Below are 21154 nucleotides of genomic sequence, written 5' to 3'. Positions count from 1 at the left end.
AGAGATAAAATGATTGGTTGATAGAGAAAATTTCGATTAAGAAGCGAGTCGTTCATCAGAACAATTTAAGCAGAAACGTAAACGTCTTCAATCCACACATTATTGACTTCTGTACAAACTACTACAAACGACGACAAACTTTACTTCGTGTGTAACAAAAACTAACAAATTCTGTTCGATTGTCGAAAGTCTTTCATACAGGAACCAACCGGATTGTCAACAGCATCTGCGCTTTGTGTGCTAACCATTGGAAGCTTGAAAGAAAGAAGGGAGACAAGGGGGAAAGGAAGGACTAAAATGAAGGAGGAGAAGATGAGGAGGATTTAGAGAAGAGGAGGAGGAGGAGAAGAAGAAAAAAACCTAACCCCTCGACTCTAATTTGTCTACGTTAAAGTCGATTAGAAGGCGGTAAAAAGTGCACGTTGTCGTAACAATTAAAAGGTTGTTTCATTCAATCTGCCCCTAGTTGATTGGGATTTTTATGAAGCAGCATCACAGACAATGCTTCAATTTGTATCTTCTGTACACACCTAGAAGTCTAAGGGCTTGAGGCAATGGATCGAAACAAGTATAGGAGGAAGGAAAAGTTGTCATTGGAATCTCCGACCATCAGATCCGAAGAAGCATGATTGTTTGCATAAGAAATTTCATCAACGTTCTCGTAGCTCCAGGTGAAATACTTTCGACATTTCCATACGATTTTCTCTCTAATTACAGACTAGCTACAAGATCTCGGACACAATGTCTTAAATACACATAAGTACTGTGCCAAGCCATATAAGTGTGCCTCAAGCTATTGGACCAGACATCGAGATTCATGCAAATATCTTTAACAGTCCCCCCTTCTAAGTCTTCTAAACTCTATGAATTAACAGTATGTGTGTGTGTGTGTGTGTGTGTTTGTCTAGGAGGCAAGGAACGTAAAGAAATTATATTTTGAAGCACCCCTGCCCTGGGTTCTGTTGTAATTCGTGTGTTGCTTCAATGGGGTGCATCCCGTGTACCAATATTCAGGTTGAGTTTCTGAAAATCCGAGATTAATCTGTTACTTCTTCGTGAAGATTTTATAATTGGAACGGATGTGTAGTGATATTCTTACCTCTCCTTCAGTTTTATAGGGAAAAATCCTCTGGATTGTCGACTAAATAAGCGATAATTACCCTATTTAAACGTCGAGAAAATTATTGAGCAATTTTAGGGAAAACCCTGAAAAATTTTCCCCCGAGCGAGAAGAATTTGATTAAAATTCCTCATTTAAATAGTTTAATAAACGGAGAACATTCTTATTTAATGAACTATGAAGGAAAGTTGTTATTAATCCTTACTTTCTAGGGGAAAATTTGGGGGGAAAACCTCAAAAAATGCTTTCAAATTAAGAGATTTTTTTACTAAAATTCCTCATAAATTAATTGAGGAAAATACACTAAATTTATAGAAAATTAAGAGGATGCAACTACCCCTTCCATAAATTAAGAACAAAAAAATTGATCCGTTTTGAGCGAAAAAATCACAACCAATGAAAGAAAATCTTACAGAAATATCTTAAAAAATTATAAAAATTTGGAAATAAAATAAATTCCCATTCGTTAAATAAAAATTTCATTTAAAAAAAGCAAAAAATTACTTGATTTAAATCGTTTCTATATATCAAAGTTTTAATTAAAAATGAAATTTGTTAATAATTAATTGTAAAAAAATGGACAAGAAATAATAATAATAATAATAATAATAAAGTGTATAAAATTCTTATCTTCATTTGTTTATCGGGACGATTTTGAAAGATTAAAAACTGTTTAAATAAAAATTATTTATGTTACTACAAGATAATAAACATTTATCGAGTAAACACGACTAAAATGAATTATTTTTTCTCTTATTTTTTGTGGTTTGATGAACCTTTTACACTTTAAAAACATAAAATAAATAATAAACTCACAAAGCATCTCTTCATCTTCATCCTCATCTTTCGTCTCCAGCATCCTGTGGAGATAAAACAATTTTTACTGTTTCACACTGAAACACGTTAACCTCCTGTTTTCAAATATCAAAATTTTAGTGTTTTATACAATATATAACGTATTAATCACGAGAAATTTTATTATTTAGTTAATTATCTTCAAACATCAGCATCACAACTTCAGGTTTTTATAGATATTAAAGGGCTTGAAACGTTCCATCCTGAAACATGCTAATCTATGCGCTAGTATTGAAAATAATTATGAGTTTAAGATTTAAAATGCGCATAAATTAATTAATAGCAAATTAATTAATTAATTAATTAATTTAATTCGTTAAAAGCAGATAAGACGTTGATGCTGCATCTCTATCATCAGCATCATCCATGCTTCACACGTTCCATTATAAAATACATTAATTCATTTGTTATAAAATGTTTAAAAAATGTGAGATTTAAGTGTTAAAACTGTTAATTATGAGCGAATTTATTGTATAATGGTGGAGTTTCTTGGTACTCGACCACTATTATGTTTGTTATGGTAGGGAAGTTGACATCTATTCATTGTAAGATGTGGAAAATGGGAGAAGCTACGTCCTGTCGTGATATTGTTTACTCTGGTTAATCTGTCTGCGGTTACAAAACCCTGTCTGTGAATGGCTCCCTATTGAAAGTATAGTGGCTAGGTAACACCGCATAAGATCTCTCAATAGTCCCTCCCTTATAGTTAGCCAAGGAGGCGGTCGAGTGGAAGTAATAGCGAGGTGTCTGCCATCACACCCCTCCTGTGAAGATTCCAGATGGTTTTCCCGCTTGTGTAGTAAGTACAAGGTCGGTTAGTGGTGCCATACTAAACGAGCTTTATTCACTTCAATTGTGGATCCACAGTTTAGCCCCTCTCTAACACCGGATATCTGGTACAGTTAGACGAATTAGATTGGTGAGAAACAATCAGTAACGTTACCTCATCAAGCGGAAGATGAGGGGGATTGATCTCCAACGCCCGAATCCTTACCCCCCATAAATGGTTCCTGTCTTAGAATATTTGGGCCTTCTTTTATTAATCATGAAGATAAAAGTGACTCACAAACGAGGAAAACCTCGGGTTTTACGAGAAGAAAACCAGTGAGAGTTGTGTTTAATGTGAAGTTTTGTGTGATTCTGGAGTGATTATGCGTGAAGATTCGTCGTCGGAATCAATGAGGAGGTGCACAAGTGCATAGACGTGTAGCATTACACAAGATATGAATCTCGTACTAATGAGGACATACTTATTAATATTGCATTAGTGAGGAAATGCCTCTGGATATATTCGTTAAGAAGACGTCTACGAAGCGAGTTAACGAGGAAATGCAGCTGTTTAACCATAAATAAGAGATACGTCATTATAAATTATTGAGGAAACAAGGTAATTTAACGAGGAAAGAGGTACGAATCGAATAATTAAAAAAAATGCATAGATGGGCCGAGATAAGTGCGAATCTACACGTGTAAGATATAGGATAGATGGAGTTATGAAGAAATTCGTGAGGAAATGCGTAGATTTATATAATTATCGGAAGGAATGAATAAGGTGAATCAGCGAGAGAATGCACCGATACGGATGAAGGTAGTAATGAGATGCTGCAGATAACGAGATGCTCAGGAATCGAATTATTGAGGAAAAAACGTGAATACGAAGAGAGGTTTATTATTTAGAATTTGCGTGACATTCCACGAGTGTTTTATATACTTTAATTGGATTGACAGTATTATTGAGGAAATGAAAGAGGAAAAAATGCAGATGGAATTATGTCGGAGGTTGGAGACGAAACGATTGGATAATTGAGAGAAAGAGCCAGACTTCCGCACGTCCATTCTAATTATTTAAACTGCTAATGACTAATTATCAATGCAAACGAGATGGAAGGAAAATGTAAGAAAGCGAGAGTGGATTTTAAATGATGTAAACGAGACAATTTACCTGTTACCTTTTCTCCTGTAAATCACACATTCCCGCAGAGCAAGGAATTGAGTGTATCTTGACCGAAAACGACTCGTATGGCTGTCGTTTTAGGCCTAACTCGTCCAGCCATGTGGATAGAACCGCCCCCATTTGAGGAGAAGAGACGTTTCGTCGCCGCATCATCCAATCAGCAGTCGGCAAACGTCTGCCATCATGTAAAGGGATGCGGTGCTTCGTTGACGAAGAGGATCAAACATACATTTGCCGACAGTATCAGCTAGATCCGGAGCATCGGGGGGTGTCTGTGTTGCTTCTCGCCCACGTGATCCGGTGCACGTGTCCTCCGGGCCCCCCGAGCCACGCCCCGCACGTTAGGAGGGCCGAGGTGACAAGGCGCGTGTGCGCAAGTCCCTGCGGCGGACTGTCTGACTGGCCGACGTCACATCTTGACCACTCCAAGCCAAAATTACCCATCAGAAGGTATTGTCTACTGCCAACCCGCCGGCTTCTGTCCAAATACTCGGCCTGCGGGCTTCCTCGACACACTTCTCCTATCGTCCTGTTGTAAGTCTGTCATGTCTTTCTTGGCGTTGGAGTCTTGTTCGTGGCAGGTAAGGATGTAGCTTTAAACCTAAACCTGCTTACTTTACCTACTCTTACTAGTTGATTGTAGTGTGTATCCATTCAAATTGGTGGCATTTATATAATCCCACGCGCTGTTTTTGCCTGGAGTAAGGAAGAGGGAGGGGCGATGTCTTAAGCTGTCATGCCCGAAAGCTAGAGTCCGAAACCGAGGGGGGTGTTTGTAATAGCGACCTGTTGGCTGTCACTGTACCCCGATTACGATCCGAGCCGGGGATTAAGCTAAGGTTACCGGCCACAAGAAGAGCCCTAGAGCGCTGCCATGTCTACACTGGTGTTTACTCAACGTTCCAGTAAATGTACGTCAACAAAGTTTAGCCCCTGGCACACAGTCGGCGGCATTTGAGGAGGATATCTACAGCCGGACACGGACAGACAGACAGCCCATCGTTTCGTTATATAACACTTGGTCAAGGTTTTCTAACAAAGCAAGGTAAGGCATTCAATTGCTGGCCAAAAATGGCCTTCGTCTTCTTCGTGTAAGCTGCCTTTCCCTCCTAGCTACCGTGCTTCGCAGTCAAGCTACACGTCTCGCCTTCTTTAAATTCCTTCTTTCCGCTTATTTCTTAACTTTATCGTAATTTAATTAGCTTAAGTACTTATTTTACTAATTAGCCTTATTTATTTTCGTCGGTCATAATATAAATACGCACACGCAACCGATTAACGACGAGTTTTTAATTATCGATGAGCCAGGCTCGTCGAGGGGCACAATGCTTGTATTAATTATAATTGTTTTAAGAACCTAATTTGCGTCGATTTTATATAAATTCGCTACGGTCGAGTCGGTTAAATCACGTAAAACGTTTAAATATCAATTAGCCTAACGAGTAAATGACGTAGACTCGCCCAAGTTGGAAAAATGGGCGACGTTTAAGTCACCCTTTGATGCAAGAACAATTAAGCGAAACAATACGTATCAAACGTCATTATTAGCTAGATTTAGCTCGGTTCACCCTCCCAACAGATTTAGTGGTGTGGTTTTCATAACAGCTGCTCACTTGGGTAACATTCACATGGAAAACTGCATTTAGAATTAAGCTAGGCCGTATAAAGACCAGCTTATCTATCTTTTCATTCTATTCAATGTCGTTTAAGCTTTTGCTGGTTCCTAGCCTACACAATTTTAGCATTCAGGAAGGCCTTTTTTTATAAAGTGGACCGGATTACATGGCTACCAACAGTAGGGTCTCTCTACTTTCCCCACCATTTCTCGATCTGACAGCAGCACCTGTATTTGATGTCTTATACAGGAGTGAATATTGAATGTTAGATACGAGAAATGAGGGCTTAAAGTATATATTCTTTTGCATAACTCGACGTGAATGGGGGTGATGTATGTGTGTCAGGTAACCCGTTTTTTATATTTAAAATTTTCTTAACGTTCTTCGCGCATCTACAGCATCACTGCTCCTTCTTATCTCGGCCATTGTCGATAACTAAATTGATAGTAACCCGGAGCTTAATGGTCCTAATCACTGCATTTAGCTATGGCTATGTGATAGCCAACGAATTTCACGCTCTTCTTGCTCCCAGCGGTGCCTCCCAGCCAGTAGATTATTCTTTTGATGGTTGATTTCCTGGCTTTGCAACTAACTTCATACAAACATTGCCGACACGATGATTATTTGTGAGTAGAGTGTTTAGTTTGTCTCCAATACTTTGGCAAGTGTCAACATGGCTTGACAAGAATGACGTTTCAACATCTCAAATATTTATGGTAGCATTTTTTATGTTTTTTTATAGTTATAAAATTAAACCTATCAACGTTATCTTCCTTCATTATCCGTATAAGGATAGCCTTATTATGTCTGCGATAGGGTCGTAAATTAATAAAGATAGTTTGCTCTTAATAGGCCTTTAACTGATAAGAGTATTAACGAATAATTTGCCTTTAAATCTCTAATTATAGTTAATTTTAATCTTCCACTAACTATTTTGTACTCAATTTTTCCCTATTTTAAAGTCATTTTTTCTTCCTCCTACCTATTTGTGAAGACCTTTGTTTTTACCAATTCCCTTTTTTATTCATTTTAAAGACTATTTTACTTTTTTTTAATGTAATCCTAAAGTATTTTCCCTATTTTGATAGTTATTTTACTTATTTCTACAAGCAACTAATTAAATTTATTTATTTATAAAGACAATTTTTTTTCTTATTCACATCCAATGTGTTTGTTATAGACATTTCTTTCCTGTTTGTCAGTGCAGAGATGTTAAAAGCGAATTTAGGGATATATCGCGAGGGTTTTAGGAAATTTTCAATGTTCTCATTCAGTTTGCGAAGAAAGCCATCTTGTTTAAGTCCCTACAGTTTTTAAAAGTGATTATTTTTATCTACTTGTCCCTGAACATCCCTATTTATTTACAAAGTAAATAAAATGTGCCTTGTAGATATTCAATTCAGCTCTGAGGATAACTTTCTTTCAATAATGAAGCATTCATCTGTAAATATTCGTCTCCAATTTTACCTTTATAGCATCTCTTCAAATTGAAAACAGAGCCCTACAGAACAACAGAAATTTGAAAACAGTTACTTTCTAATATTAACAACAGTTTGAACTCAGTTACCTTTCCAGCATTACCGCAGCTTGTAACTGGTTACCTTTACAGCATCCTTCCAAATTAGAAATAGTAACTTACAGCGTTATCAACAGTTTGAATGTAATTATCTTAACTGCTTTTAAACGAAAGGATGCAATAAATTTTCTAGTGCATTAGAAAAATTTTCTACAGCATTAAGAGCAGTTTCCTTTACAGTGTCACCACGTTTTAATGGCAATTTTCTTTATAGCATTATCATAGTTTGGAAATAATTTCCTTTACAGCATCACTGTAAACGTAACTGTTTACAGCAACTTTAAAATACACTAACCTACAGAACCACTATAGTTTGAAACTTTAACAACACCACGCTGAAAAGTTAGGTATAATTCTCCTCCAACAAGGTGCAACACTACATTTGCTCATCAGAATTTGCACCCGTTACCCCAAACAACATCCCCAACGCATTTCTAAACTATTTTAAATCCCTATTTACACAGATACCCCTGCAACCAATTTAACAAAGAGACTTTTCCATATCAACAGATACCTTTACCTTACCAAAAGCTAGGCGCGTGGGTATTTATCCATCATAAATATCACCAGTTTAATAATACTCTCGAATGGCGGACATTATCTTAAATAAATAATATAAAGGGGGGAGACACAATTTACATAGGATAAAATATATCAAAGTACATTTATTGCCAAAGGCAAGTAGCAGACAACAGGTGAATTAATGACAGTTTTCTCTTCTTTTTTTTAAAGTTCTTGTGTGCCAGAATGGTAGTTAAGACGTAAATATCTTAAGTTGCAATGAGCCAAAGGCACAATGTTACGCTTCTCGCCTTTACTTTGATCAATGACCTTGAAGTATTTGGCTACCAACGTTCTTACAAGAGTAATTTAATTTCGTCGCTTCTCTTAAGTTAGCCTGTAATACCCTGGAGTACACTCTCTTGACAGAAGTAACCTTTTTTTTTTTTTTTCTTTTTTTCTAGACACTTCTAAGGCGGAAGATAATACGAGACGTCAAGTAATCAATGAACACTTGTCTACGCATAGACAGTCCATTCCGTTTTTCCGATTTTCCAGCAATTTCCACTTTGCTGTCGAATTTTTCTCCTACTCTTCTCGAGTAGTTTGTCGATAGAGTTTTTAGCGATTCGGGTTAAAGGTCATTCTTCGTGCTAAACTGGGCATTTCTCTAGGTGTTTTGCTTACGCGTTGTCGTCTTCAGGCCACCTTGCTCGAAGTTTTGTCGACTTATCTACATTGCCGTTAATGTAGGTGAACGTTTCACGCTTTCAAAATCCCTTAAAAGTAATAAATTTTCGAGTTTTTTGGGAGGAAGTTTACGGGATCGACTTAACACCTACCTAAACTTAGGCCTCTTTCGCATAGGTTAACACACTGTTGGGTTGTTTGCGCGTAGGGAAAAGCAGACTAAATATGCATAAAATTTTGAATTTTTCAGGTAATTTTCTTAAAATATTCATTAATTTATTATTCTATAAGCATTTATTGTGAATGGTGTCACGGCCTTAACGAAAATAAGCCTGACGTAACAGTAAAAATGATTAAATTTAAGTTTATTCTCCTGTTTAACCCGAGAATTAAGTCATATTTTTACGTATTTTAACTGAAGACTTACAGACTTTTAACTGAAGACTTACAGTAGAATTAGGGTCTTTCTATTTATAAAAGTGTACAATAGGCCTTACAACTTAAAAGCTTTGAATACATTTCATTTAGACTGGTTAACTGACAGATTTATTTAAATTTGCGAAGAGCGAGAAATTGCGAGAAATGAATTTAAAATGATCAATTATAACAATAGTAAACGTTAAATGTTGTCACGTTTCAATAGTTAAACGATTAACGTTTGACCGTTAATTATAAATTTGAATTTTTAAAAAATAATTCGGTTAAATCATTTATAAATTTCCGTTTCACGAATTAATAGGATTAATTCGAGTTGGTTTTGTAACATTTTTTGAGTAAAATGTAACTGTTTTCTTAGACTTAACACGAACCAAAGTAGAATGCGTAACTGATTAAAACTACATTTTAATTTTCTGCCATTTTTACAAGGTTAAGCTAACTTATAAACGAGTTACGTTTTATTAAATTCGGGCACGTAACTGGATAATTAATACGAGTTACTTTACCTCCATTCTTATAAGTCAAACCGCTACTTTTTGCTTATTTTACGCATTACTACGTAACTTATAATGATTTTGCGCCATTTAAAGCCCGAAACTCCTTTAAAAATCCACAAAAATACGAATAAAACTTTAAAAAGAACACAACTTTTACAAGAAATACAAACTTCCATTGTTAAATAACGTTTGAAATCCATTTATTGGCCATTACTTTAAGCAATTCTTTTAAAAAAATGCAAATTAAAGTTAAAGAATCGAAATTCTTAACACGAGAAAAATCAGTTAAGACGATAGAAGAGAGAGAGAGACAGAGAGAGAGAGGAGGAGGAGGAGGAGGAGGACGAACAAAATGTTTGTCGTTGACACAACAGCTGGAAGTGGATGCGATGGAAGAAGAAGAAGAAGAATAAGAAGAAGAAGAAGACAGAAATTGTGTCCGGTATATCCCGAGGCGTATTCGTCGTTCTCCTAATGCACATTGTCACATGTTGGCCTGTACTAGCTCATAGTGACGTACAGCATTCCATTTGGCTAAGTCCCAGTGTGACTTGGCGACGGTAAATGTAATTTGTCAGAGCAGAAAGTATCTATGAAGCTTTACCCTTACATATATACCTAACATGACACCAGTTCTAGCAATTTCCTCTTAACTCCCATGCCATCCATTTGTTTTATCAATGGCGACAGTTGCGTCAAACAGGGGAAGGCAAAGCTGTCATATCTAATGCTTTTCTGACAACCGACTACACTAACCCAATGGGACATAACCATTTAGTTGGAACGATCATTATGAATCTTGATTCGTTCGACCTTTCGCTTACCCAATAATGCATCACATGATTGGTGAGAATATTACTTCATTTCCATGTTAAGTAACCTTTGCTGCGACGTGTTTGTATAACATTTATTTTCCTACCCCCTCACCCCTTTCGACTTTCTACTCACGAATTACTACAATATTTTCTTTTGTCACATAATCCTTATCCATGTTTAGCTATAATTAAGTTGAGAAAAGTCGTTTATCTATTAAGATGTGTGTTTGTTGTTTTTTACGTAAAATTGATGTGTTTTTTCCGTGTTTTTCCTCCGTAAATCTACTTTGTTTCATCTTAAATTACTTTAAATTATTAAATTTTATTTTCTGTACGCGTTTTAGAGCCACGTTTATTACCATTTTTAAAGGTTTCTTTTTGATTTTTTCGTGTGAGGTAACTGATTCCTCCACACTCGGTGGGCTAAGCTTGCCTGCTTCACTGTAAACACTTGGTGTGTTCCCCAAAAAATCTCTGCACTGTAAACATATCATGCGCTTCCAGACATGTTGTGACGTCACTCTCTTCCCTCCACACACGTCGTCTTAATACTTGCAATCACTAAAACTCTTACAAATCACGATTATTCACCATGTCGTGTGCCACCCCTTTAAATGACTACCCATTCGAAAAGACGTCGTAAACAAGACACACGATATAGGTCACAAGAAACACACATTCGAACCCCAAAACAGGCGACAATTTTCTGTGTGTCAACCGAATCGACCCATTGAAATGTCGTGTATAGAATTAAGTAGAGAATCTCGAGTAAGGTCGAAAGGATCTTTCTAAGAGGGGATGACACGCACGAGACTAATCCCTCACTCAACTTCTTTGTCCGACGACCGAGTTTAATCCGAAAAGACTTAAAATTCTCATCCAGTCATCGGGATTTCTGAAGAGACGTCTTCTAAAACCAAGTCGAGACGAAGGATGGGACGTTAGGAGACTTTAAATCGTACTATAGATGTTAGGCCTAACATATTGGATTAAGGTGGGGTGAACAAAAATCTCCCGATTCCCTTCCGTTTGTTTATAAAATTATCACTGTCTTCCGGGAGATTCCGTATTCACTGACTGTCTGTGGTTACTGGCTTGTGTGTAAAACCCCCGGGAAAAGTCTCCCAGCCTGGGGCTTCCGTCACTACTGTCCACCGAAGCGTGTAACTAGGCAGATGTTGTGATACTGTCCCTCTTCTCTGTTACGTGACATAGCAACTAGGCCGGATAATTAAACACCTGTTTCGTTTTCTACTTCGTCACTTCTATTGTTATCTACTTGGCACCGCGTTAACATCGGGCGCCCATCGCCTTACCTAGAAAAAACAACCCACCCTCTCATCATCCTATGATAATTGGAGTTTGCTACGTTTTCGCTTTTGTTTCCTTACTTGGCGCCGAAATTCCTGGCTTCTTCCTTCTTTCCCTTCACCTTTAAAATATTTACTTGGCACCTGACGTTGAAGTTTAGTGCATTATACTCGGCGCCAAGTTTAATACGTTAAAATGGTGCACACTTGGCGTTAACACCAAGATGAAAACTTTTCAGCAATTCTGAAAGTTTTACCCACCTTCTAACAAAATTATGGATTTTTTTATTGTGTAGTAACTAGAAATTTAAGATAACTTTAGTTTAATATTTACTTGGCGCCGAAACGTCGCCAGAATCGACCATATTTTCCACATTGTTTACTTCTTAACTTGGCGCCGAACGTGTCAAAGTTTAACTGGCATTTTACTTGGCGCCGAAAGGTGGCAAAACGTAGCAAATTAACACACACGGAGCCAATTAGATTCATAAATGACGTTTGACGAAATGGAAATGGAATTTTCTTTTTTTGACTTGGCGCCGAAAGAGTCGGAAGAATGCTCAGTTCCTTTTTTTTTCTTTCTTTCTTTTACTGTGTAATATCAGTTGATGCGGTCTGTTATGGAGGTCGAAGTTGTCCACAAACAATAGGGTTTTCCGGCGACTAAAGTTGAGGAATTCGATCGATAGGAACGTTGTCAGTAAAGTGAAGCGAGGAACAAAAATTTCATCCAATACTACTTGTGATTTGGAAAGTCGAGTTGCATCAGCCTGGAATACAATGCCTCTTCTTCAACAATTCTCTCATCTAAGCGAAAGGGACCGTCTGAAAAATTCCCTTACAATAATTGCATTTGTTTGATATATATCTTACTTGAATATTCGATAAAATAGTTTGCATTCCCTTATTTCTATTGCGGGTTTTTTTCTCCCTCCTCCTTCTTCCTCTTCTGTATTAATCCCATACGACTTCTCGTCTACCTCTTCTTGTGTTATTAGTATAAGGCCAATTCTTGTGCTTTTTATAAGGATTTTTACCTTTCTTTTTGGGTTTATTACCGTTTTTATCTCCTTTTTTACGGTTTTGCTATTGTTTCCATCTCGAATAGCCTTTCTTTACTGTTTTTCGGTCTTCGATGTCCTTTCTTCATGCTGTTTTTTCCTATCTCTACCGATTTTTCTGTCAGGGTTTACTGATTTTTCGTGTTGAGTAATCTTTCTTTACAGATTTATACTGTTTTATTGACATTCTGCTCTTACTTCTTTACTGTTTTTCATGTAGTTCTTACTCCACACTACTCGCGCTTCATACTAATGTTCTTACCCTATCGATTTATACTGTTTTTTAATTGTTTTGTGTAGGTTTATATTGTTTTTCCAATTCTAAAAGGCGCTCTTTACAGATTTATACAGTTTTTTCAATCTTCTAAGCATTATTTTGTTATTGTACACCGTTTTTCTTCATCTCCCTGTACAAGTTTATAAGATGTTCTCGTCTCGAGCGACGTTCGTATACAACTTCACAGAACTTCTTACATTTTTACAGCACAAAAGTATAGAATTTTAATACATTTCGCCCATTTAAACATTCCTGCACCATTTTTTCTACTTGGAGTGACGGTTTTCTCCATTTTCCAACCTTCTTCGCCGCATCAACAATGGTTTATACCATTTTTTCTATGACTCATTAACAAATTTCTCGTGTAAAGAAATGCCTTCTGGCTCCATTTTTACCAAATAATTATTGTCTCAACGGAGCCAAGCGTAAGAAATAATTGAAATTCTATTAGAAAGCCGCTCATTTTCGCCAATATCTGCCAACAGTATCAGTATTTTTTGGTGAAAAGCGAATGGCAAATATCGAAACGAACAACACAAACATTCCATTTGTTTACATCTATTCAATTCTGCAGCCATTTACATGTGAATACCCCATTATTTCTTTGGTGAAGAGTGAGGAGAGAGAGGAGTATGTGGAGTAGCGTGTGAGAGAAACCCACTGTTAAATTTTCTACCATTGGAAGAAAGTAATAATCTATACAAAAGTACAATAATTTTTCCTTGAAATGTTTGCGTGTTTTTCAAATATCTTTGATTGAAACGTACACTAAAAAGCATGGATATATAACCTTAGGCTAAAACTTTATTCGCATCTCTTCATGAATATAACTCGAATGAATATTATTCTGAATAAAAGAATGTTCTCTGTAAATATATAACTAACGATAATTCTATGTAAAATCCCAATTCTCTATAACATTTTTTGTTGTTATTGTAATATTTTTCGAATGAACAAAGCATTTTCAATTTTTATCTTTACATTCTCTGATGGAGATGTTCTTGTACGAGTGTTATGTACGAAAGACGAACTCTGAGCCATCTTATACAGTTTTTATGTCGTTCTAAGGCAATTTTATGCTTCGAATAAGCTTTAAATTTAAATAATTTTATTAAAACTGCTTTATTTCTCCATACTTATCAATAGATAATGAGAATTATAATCGTTTTTACGCTTGATAAGGATGCCTTTGTTATGCAGGAAAGGCGACTTTTAAGCCGTATTATGCACTATTTAAGGCAATTTTACGCTTAAAATAAGCTGAAAATTTAAAGAATTTTATTAGTTGTTTTGTTTCTCTCGATTTATTAATAGATGGTGAGAAATATGAACTTATTTAAGGCTCAAACGTGGCTGATGAAGATGCTTTTGTCGTGCAGGAACGACGACTTTTAAGGCGTTTATGCAGCATTTTTTAATTTTAAGGTAATTTAAGGCTTAAAATATAATTAAGTTTTTAAAATTATTATTTAAACTGCCTTCTTCTTCCATATTTTTTAATAAATGGTGAGAAATTCGAGCATACTTACTATTCCAATTCGACTATAGCTATGTTCTGTCGTGCAGAAAAGACGAATTCTGAGACATTTTTTACAGTTTTTTTGTACATTTTATGCTTAAAATTTTTAAAAGTATTCCTGAAATTGTGTTATTGCTACAGATTTACTAGGATATGATGAGAAATGCAGACGTTTTTATGACTCCAACTCGACTCTTTATGACACAACTGAGAGTAAGTTCGTGACGAAGAGTGAAAAATCTATTAATTAAATCGTGATTATAAAAAAGTGAGATAATCATCTTTATCGAAGGATGATGCTACAGCATCTCTACGTATTTAGCTTATAAACGATTGGAGTTGCAGCATCTTACTGCTAGATCTGCTATTAACTATGCAACTTACTCTTAATTAATCCTTACTCTTAACTTTGGAGAAAAAAATCTAAATATAAGATAATATTACAGACATTCAAGAAGAATTTAGTTTAATTTGTATCATAAATTTTAATTATTTTTGATTATTCTAGCACATTTTAAGATAAGTTACCTTTCCTCACAAGTTAGGCAATTATAGTAGGAATAATATTCAATTAAAATACATTAGATTATATCTGTAAATCTCTGAATATTTTCGTGAAAAATAAACTTAAATGTGTTTAAAATACCAAATTTTTAGCATGTTTTAAGGCGTAATTCTTCAGATTTCCGAAGATTTTTATCAGTTTTTCTCGGTTTAGTATTGAAAACTGATGTGTTTGATCTTTAAAATGTAGAAAATGATAGAAATTTTAAGTATAATATACTAAATATAATAGTTTTATACATAAAATAGTTATTAATATGTGTTCTTAGCTAAATATAGTTGACTTTCTACTAAAAATCTGCTAAATATGGTAGATTTTCCACTAAAACGACTATGTGTATAGTAGAGTTCCAGCAAAATCTACTGATTTTCTATCAATAATTTATTAAATACATTGTTTTAAATCAAAATCCTACTAAATATATCTTCCTTTATAAAAATATCTTTCTTTGTAAACGTTTAAAAGTGATCATATTTCCCAATAAAAATCTATTGAATTTCCCTCTAAAACATACCAAATGTGGTGATTTTATGCTTTAAATGAAATACTTATTATGATAAAACCCATAAAATATAGTTCTTAGATTAAGAAAATTCGAAATTAAATCCGCTAAACAGGGCTTAGATTAGGAAATTTCGTCCATTATAGAGATGCGAATTGCAGGGATGCGGAGGATGAACTATAAACTGAGCATCATGATGTGGCTATAGGAAAGGAAAATTTGCTACAGTTCTGCTGGCAATTTTGTTATTAAGAAGGAAGAGAAAATTATATTTTAATTTACGAATTCTCTGATCTTGCTAACGAATTAAAATTATTGATCAATTCAATTGTGGTCGCTTTAATATAGGAAAATTGCCGCTAGTAGTCAGGTGATGCGGAATGACAAAATTACAATATAATTCTACTAATATGCTGCTAATAATTCAATATAAACCCAAAGCGAAATATCAGGAAAATGATCTAAACTTAATAGTGATGGTACCTTCATATCGTTTTTCATATATTTTATAAATATACAAAAGGTTCTTTTCACTTATCCTCATCATTTCGTATCGTATTCCGGTGCCGTGAAATAGGGAAAATCATCTGTTCAATCAATTTGTAGGCCTCATAAATGTTTAGTAAACTTTTATTCAACTTTTAGGATCATTTTAAGGTGTTTTGATTAATTTAAAGTATCAGAAATTGAACTTGAGAGCATCCTTTAACACGTAAGATCATTTCTAGACGTCTGGAGTGATTTTTGTATCACTCCAAACGTCTAAAAATGATCTTATAAGAAAGTATGTCTCATTTTAAGAAAATTTGCTCCTCCTCTTCATGTTTAAATCATTTTGAAGATGACGATGAGGATATCCGAAATCATTTTCTAAAACTTGCATCATTTTAGGAGCATCTACATCACATCTTCTGAAGCATCCTAAGAAAACATAAGAGGCTTCAGTATCTTCCTCATTTTAGATCATATTCAACCGCAATTTCTCACAATCTGCAGCGTCATTCTCATCATCTAAGACAATTTTCATAAGCATATGCATTATATCTTTAGCAGCATCCTCATCATTCGATCGTTTAAAAAAATAGATCAGAAAATGATAACAAGTAGCATCCTTATTAAAATCTTCAGCAACATCTTCATCAGGCGAAATTATTAAAAACAATACAAGAAATCAAAAAATGTTCTCAATTAGCACCTTCACATCATCTTTAGCATCATCCGCATCACCGGAAGACGTTTCTATGAGTTTCAGAAAGTGACGGTAAATATTAGCACTCTCATCACTCGACAATGCTTTATAGATTATTTTTTTAAATTATTTCAATTAAACTTATTTAAAAAAGTATCATTTACCCGCTGAAAAAATAAAAATAAAAAAATTCCTGATATTGTTTAGCATAATTATTTTAAAATTGGTGCAACGAGTTATTAATCCAATTCTACTCATCTCTCACTGGGAAAGGATAAATGAAGTATGACAAGGCTTTTTAGCTTAATGAAGCGAATTTGGAGCCTCACGAGCGGGATAAATGCGAAAAAATATGTATATAAAAGAGGATGTATGCCTCAAAAGAGGCATTTTATGCCCGAAAACCTCATCCAGTGCTCGGAAAGAAAGGAAAAAAATCTCAATAAGACACGTATAAACGTAATTTAAGGCAAAGTTGGGTTGAAGTGCATTATTAGGTATAGTTACCCCACGTTACACTGATTTTAATAACTGAACTGTGTGCATGTCGAGAACCTTGAAGGGGGGATAAGTGAATTGCAAAAGGGGGGTGGAGAGAAGCTTAGAGAACGCACTTTGGCGACATGTTTGGAAGCTCGCAATCGATATTCCCTTTCGTTGTTGGCGAATTGCCTGGAGGCAAGGCACGAAACTGCAACGGACCAGCAGAAAGCTTTAATCATGTGCTTCTTGTGTCTGCAACATTGGAAATACCTTGGCATCTTTGTGTAGTTCAATGGTTGCTATCGTTAGTCTTATTTTTGATACACCCAATTCTATGTCAGCAGTTTTATCCAGGGAGTTACAATTTTGCCACTCCGGTGGACGAATAGGACTTGGCTTTAGATACACGTTGATCACCCAGTCCAATAACTCCTATACGTTGCCTTCTTCTCCTTTTTTTATTTTTCAAATTCCGCCCCCTCCGACCTTCCACCCCCCGCTAGTCCCCGAACGACGCTAAAGAACGATTGGGTAATTCTATTTCCGCTCGCCGACGCTAGATGTCGCTCGCATGTTTGAACTGAAGCGCCAGGGGATGCTTCTTAAATTGTTTGTTCGTCATTATCATAGTTTCCACATTATTTTGCAAATTGAATTATTTCACGTGTCGGTGATTTGTTACATTTTATTTATGCCAAAACAACTCGTAAACAACGCGTTGTACATTTTAAACTTCCGATATATTTATTTATATTCGCTCTCGCCGCCTTTCTATTTTTAAGTATAAATGCATATTCAACAATTCTCGAAACCGGTTGTCGCGGGTTCGACTCGATAATCGAGAGTCGAACCCACTCCTTTAGGTCGAGGGTTCGGTCCCCGAGAGGATTAAACTCGCATTCTAAGTTGTGTGAGTTCAGTCCAAGTTACCTTAAAACGTGTGGCTTATGTATTAGAATGTGAACCGTAGTTTATAAATCCCACTTGTAGTTTTTCCTTTACTGAAGACTTGGTATCCTTTCGATATTTTTAAAAGTTTTCCATAAAAGAGAAGAGTTTGATCCCCGATATTCGAGTGAACTCACATTTTTATGTCGCGGGTTCGGTTCCAAATCGAATTATGATACTGTACCGGTGAAAATACCCTAAAATCGCTTCTTTGAGTAGCGGCATTGTTGGTGTACTAAAAATGTATATAAATCCCGCTTGCATTTAGACAGTTTATACGCGTTTGGTGCACCTATTTGCTCTTTCCTACACTCGACACTCGTCAGTAGCTTCGTATATGTCCTTTGCACACGTCGAACGAACACATCATTAATTAATTAGCTAAATGTTAATTAAAGGGTGCTCATACGCGTGTCGCCATCTGCTGTCTATTGGCATAACTAGCGAAAACAATTTCGTTACCGAACAAAGAGCACAAGCAAGAAAACCAATCTACGAAATTCAAATTAAGATAATTCGATAAAGATCCGCTTCAAATGATAAAATTTTCGTGTTTAGTTAAGGTTATTACATAATAATAAGAATCTTTGATGTATATTTTTGTAAAAAATATGTGTATATATATATATAATTTAAAAAATAAAATTAAAAAAAATAAATTATATATATATTACCCCGTTTGTTGATGTAAATGAAAGATATCTTTAGTTATTTGATTATCCAATTTAAATAATTTTCTTCATTCTTTCCACTCAGATAATTTCAATCGCCATCTGTAATGACGATAGGTAAATTGAATTTTAGATTTCTTTCATCCTACAACATGTCTGAGTGATCCCATAAAAGATCTATAGCAGCATCTCCAAACGACACAATTTAAGTGAAAAATTGCTAGTCTCTGAGAACTGCACTTTGATATTAGATAAATAATGCTTTGCTACATAAATAACCTTTATACTTCTGTCACCCCGTGGGGAATTGCAAAAACCATCAAAACACTTTTAAAAAAAGATGCCAACTGAAATGATAATCATTCGATTTTTAAATTAAAAAACATATAATAATATCTTCCTTTTATTACACTGACTTACGAATAAACACTTATCATTAAAAGTATATAATGTAAATATAATTCTTTTCTTTGTTACGACGACAAATAACAAGATTTTTTTTAAACAAAAAAGTCGTGGGTTCGATCCACATTCGGAGGACCGAACCCACGATTTTTTTAATATAACGAATGCGACTTCAAAAACTTGTAAACCTATAAATCCCTACTGTGTCCGTCCGCCTGTCTGTCTTTCCTTAATTTCGAGAACGGAGTTAGATAGAAGAAAGCCGAGACCAGATGTGGAAACTCTAGGGACAGAAGGCACCAACTAACTGTATACGAACTTTCGATGCAAACCGGAAGTCATGTTATTTCGATTCAAAATTTTCTCTTTAAAACAGTTATTAGATGACCGGCACGACTCTATTGTTAAAGGAAAAGTATGATGTACAGGGGCAAGCCGCTACTAATTTGAGGTCGAGAGCATATTTTAAATTAAATAAATAAAAGATATGATTAAAAATTACAACAATAAATAATTGCAAGTAATTAAATTAAATCTCCTTTCTATTTAGTTAACAAGCCTTAATTTATAACAAAATTAAATAAAATTGAGAAAATTTTTATAAATGAAAAGTCGTGGGTTCGGCTCTCGTACCAGGGACAGAACCCACGAGTTTTAATTTTTATTAAGATTATACTGTTAAATTTTATCTGTTATAATAGATATACATATTGGTAGATTTTTATTAGAACGATTAAACTTTTTATTTAAAAACAATTAAATATTTTTAAGGGGTGAGATGGGTTTATTATTAGAAATACAATACATAAGTTATTAATTTTTTACATAATTTGCACACTTAACCTAGATTTAAAGAGTTTAACACTAAAAATAGAGTATTTTCTCTTATGAAATTGTAAATAAACTGACGTTCTTTAAAAATTTTATATCGTTATTTAATATTTTACAAATGACAAAATTAAAAAATAATAATTAAATATTTTAATTAAATTTTTAAAAATATTTACTAGATTTAATAAACACGAAGTATAATTTATAAACCGGAATAAAAATAGAATAAAGTAAATAAAATCAAGATTTTGTTTCCTAAATTAGATCTGAATCAACGTTTCTGAAATCAGACACTTAAAACCCTAAATATTTAAGGTTTATTCCCCGAAAGTTTTGGGAAATTAACCTAAAATATATTAGGGAATAAAAATTCTCAAGTGTTAGGCAAATAAATAATAACCATCAATAGCACAGGCATTTAAAGAATGATAAAATTAAAATTGAAAGTCGTGGGTTCAGATCTAACAACCTGGACCGAACCCACGACTTTCAACTTTAGACCATATATTTGATTGAGTAAATGTTTTAATTTAGCATAATAAGTAGATATATTTTATTGTTAAATATTAATAAAATTTAATTTGAGGTAGATATAACTCATACACTTATACAAAAACCTTCCACGTGTTTAATGACTTATCTTTGCATCTACTTTTATATCTAATGATAACAATTTAAAAATTAAAATATAAATAAGAATTACTTATGGCCTTCAAGGTTAAAGCTATGGCCTTGTAATCATAACGTCGTAAACACATAAACAATCGTTGCTTAAACTCGGCGTAGAAAGTACTTTATAAAGATTTAAAAGCTAACAAGATAACCCTTATAAGTTAGTTTTTCCTTGAATGTTTTTGTTCATTATAAGGAAGATCACACCCCACTCTTAGTAGAGCAGTAGCAAAACTTCCTACCTGAATTCAGTAAGCTTATAAACGACCCGAGGGACTTTTTAGAAGCTTGTATCCAGATACGCAATTAGGGTATGTCCGAGTAGGGTGTGGATCACTAGTCCTGAGCTTTGCCCTATGGTCAGAGAGGCACCTTACTGTTTTAAAACGGCAGAAAGATAGCAATTATGATGAATGCCCTATATCACCTACGGAAGCAACTTAGGGTTTTTTTTTAGGAAAAAAAACTTCTGAAAACTTCAAGTGTTTTTTGAATTATCCAGGGTTCGGATCACTTAGAGAATACGTTGAAGGATTTAATGGGCAGTAGAAATTATCGTGTAAGTGGCTCAAAGAATAAAAATATCGTTAAGAATATGAAATATACATTTACTAATTAAGGCCTGTATTTAATTTCGTTCTCTTAAGGGGGGTTTATTG

General features: G+C 34.7%; 1 protein-coding gene across 1 annotated transcript in view; it reads left to right on the top strand.

Annotated features, from left to right (window-relative positions):
- Positions 1-4329: 4329 nt before the first annotated feature.
- Positions 4330-21154, top strand: part of LOC136987574 (transcription factor AP-2-beta-like) — a 69522-nt gene continuing 52697 nt past the window's right edge. Inside the window, exon 1 of the mRNA XM_067285328.1 lies at positions 4330-4510. Coding sequence (XP_067141429.1) covers positions 4475-4510 — 36 coding nt within the window. The 5' untranslated portion in view covers positions 4330-4474. The remainder of the gene's footprint in view (positions 4511-21154) is intronic.

Source organism: Centruroides vittatus, unplaced genomic scaffold (genome assembly GCF_030686945.1).
Source record: "Centruroides vittatus isolate TY-2023 unplaced genomic scaffold, ASM3068694v2 scaffold_2520, whole genome shotgun sequence".
Classification (NCBI taxonomy): Eukaryota; Metazoa; Arthropoda; class Arachnida; order Scorpiones; family Buthidae; genus Centruroides; species Centruroides vittatus.
Note: the sequence above shows the minus strand (reverse complement) of the source record. Positions and strands in the feature narration are given on the sequence as shown.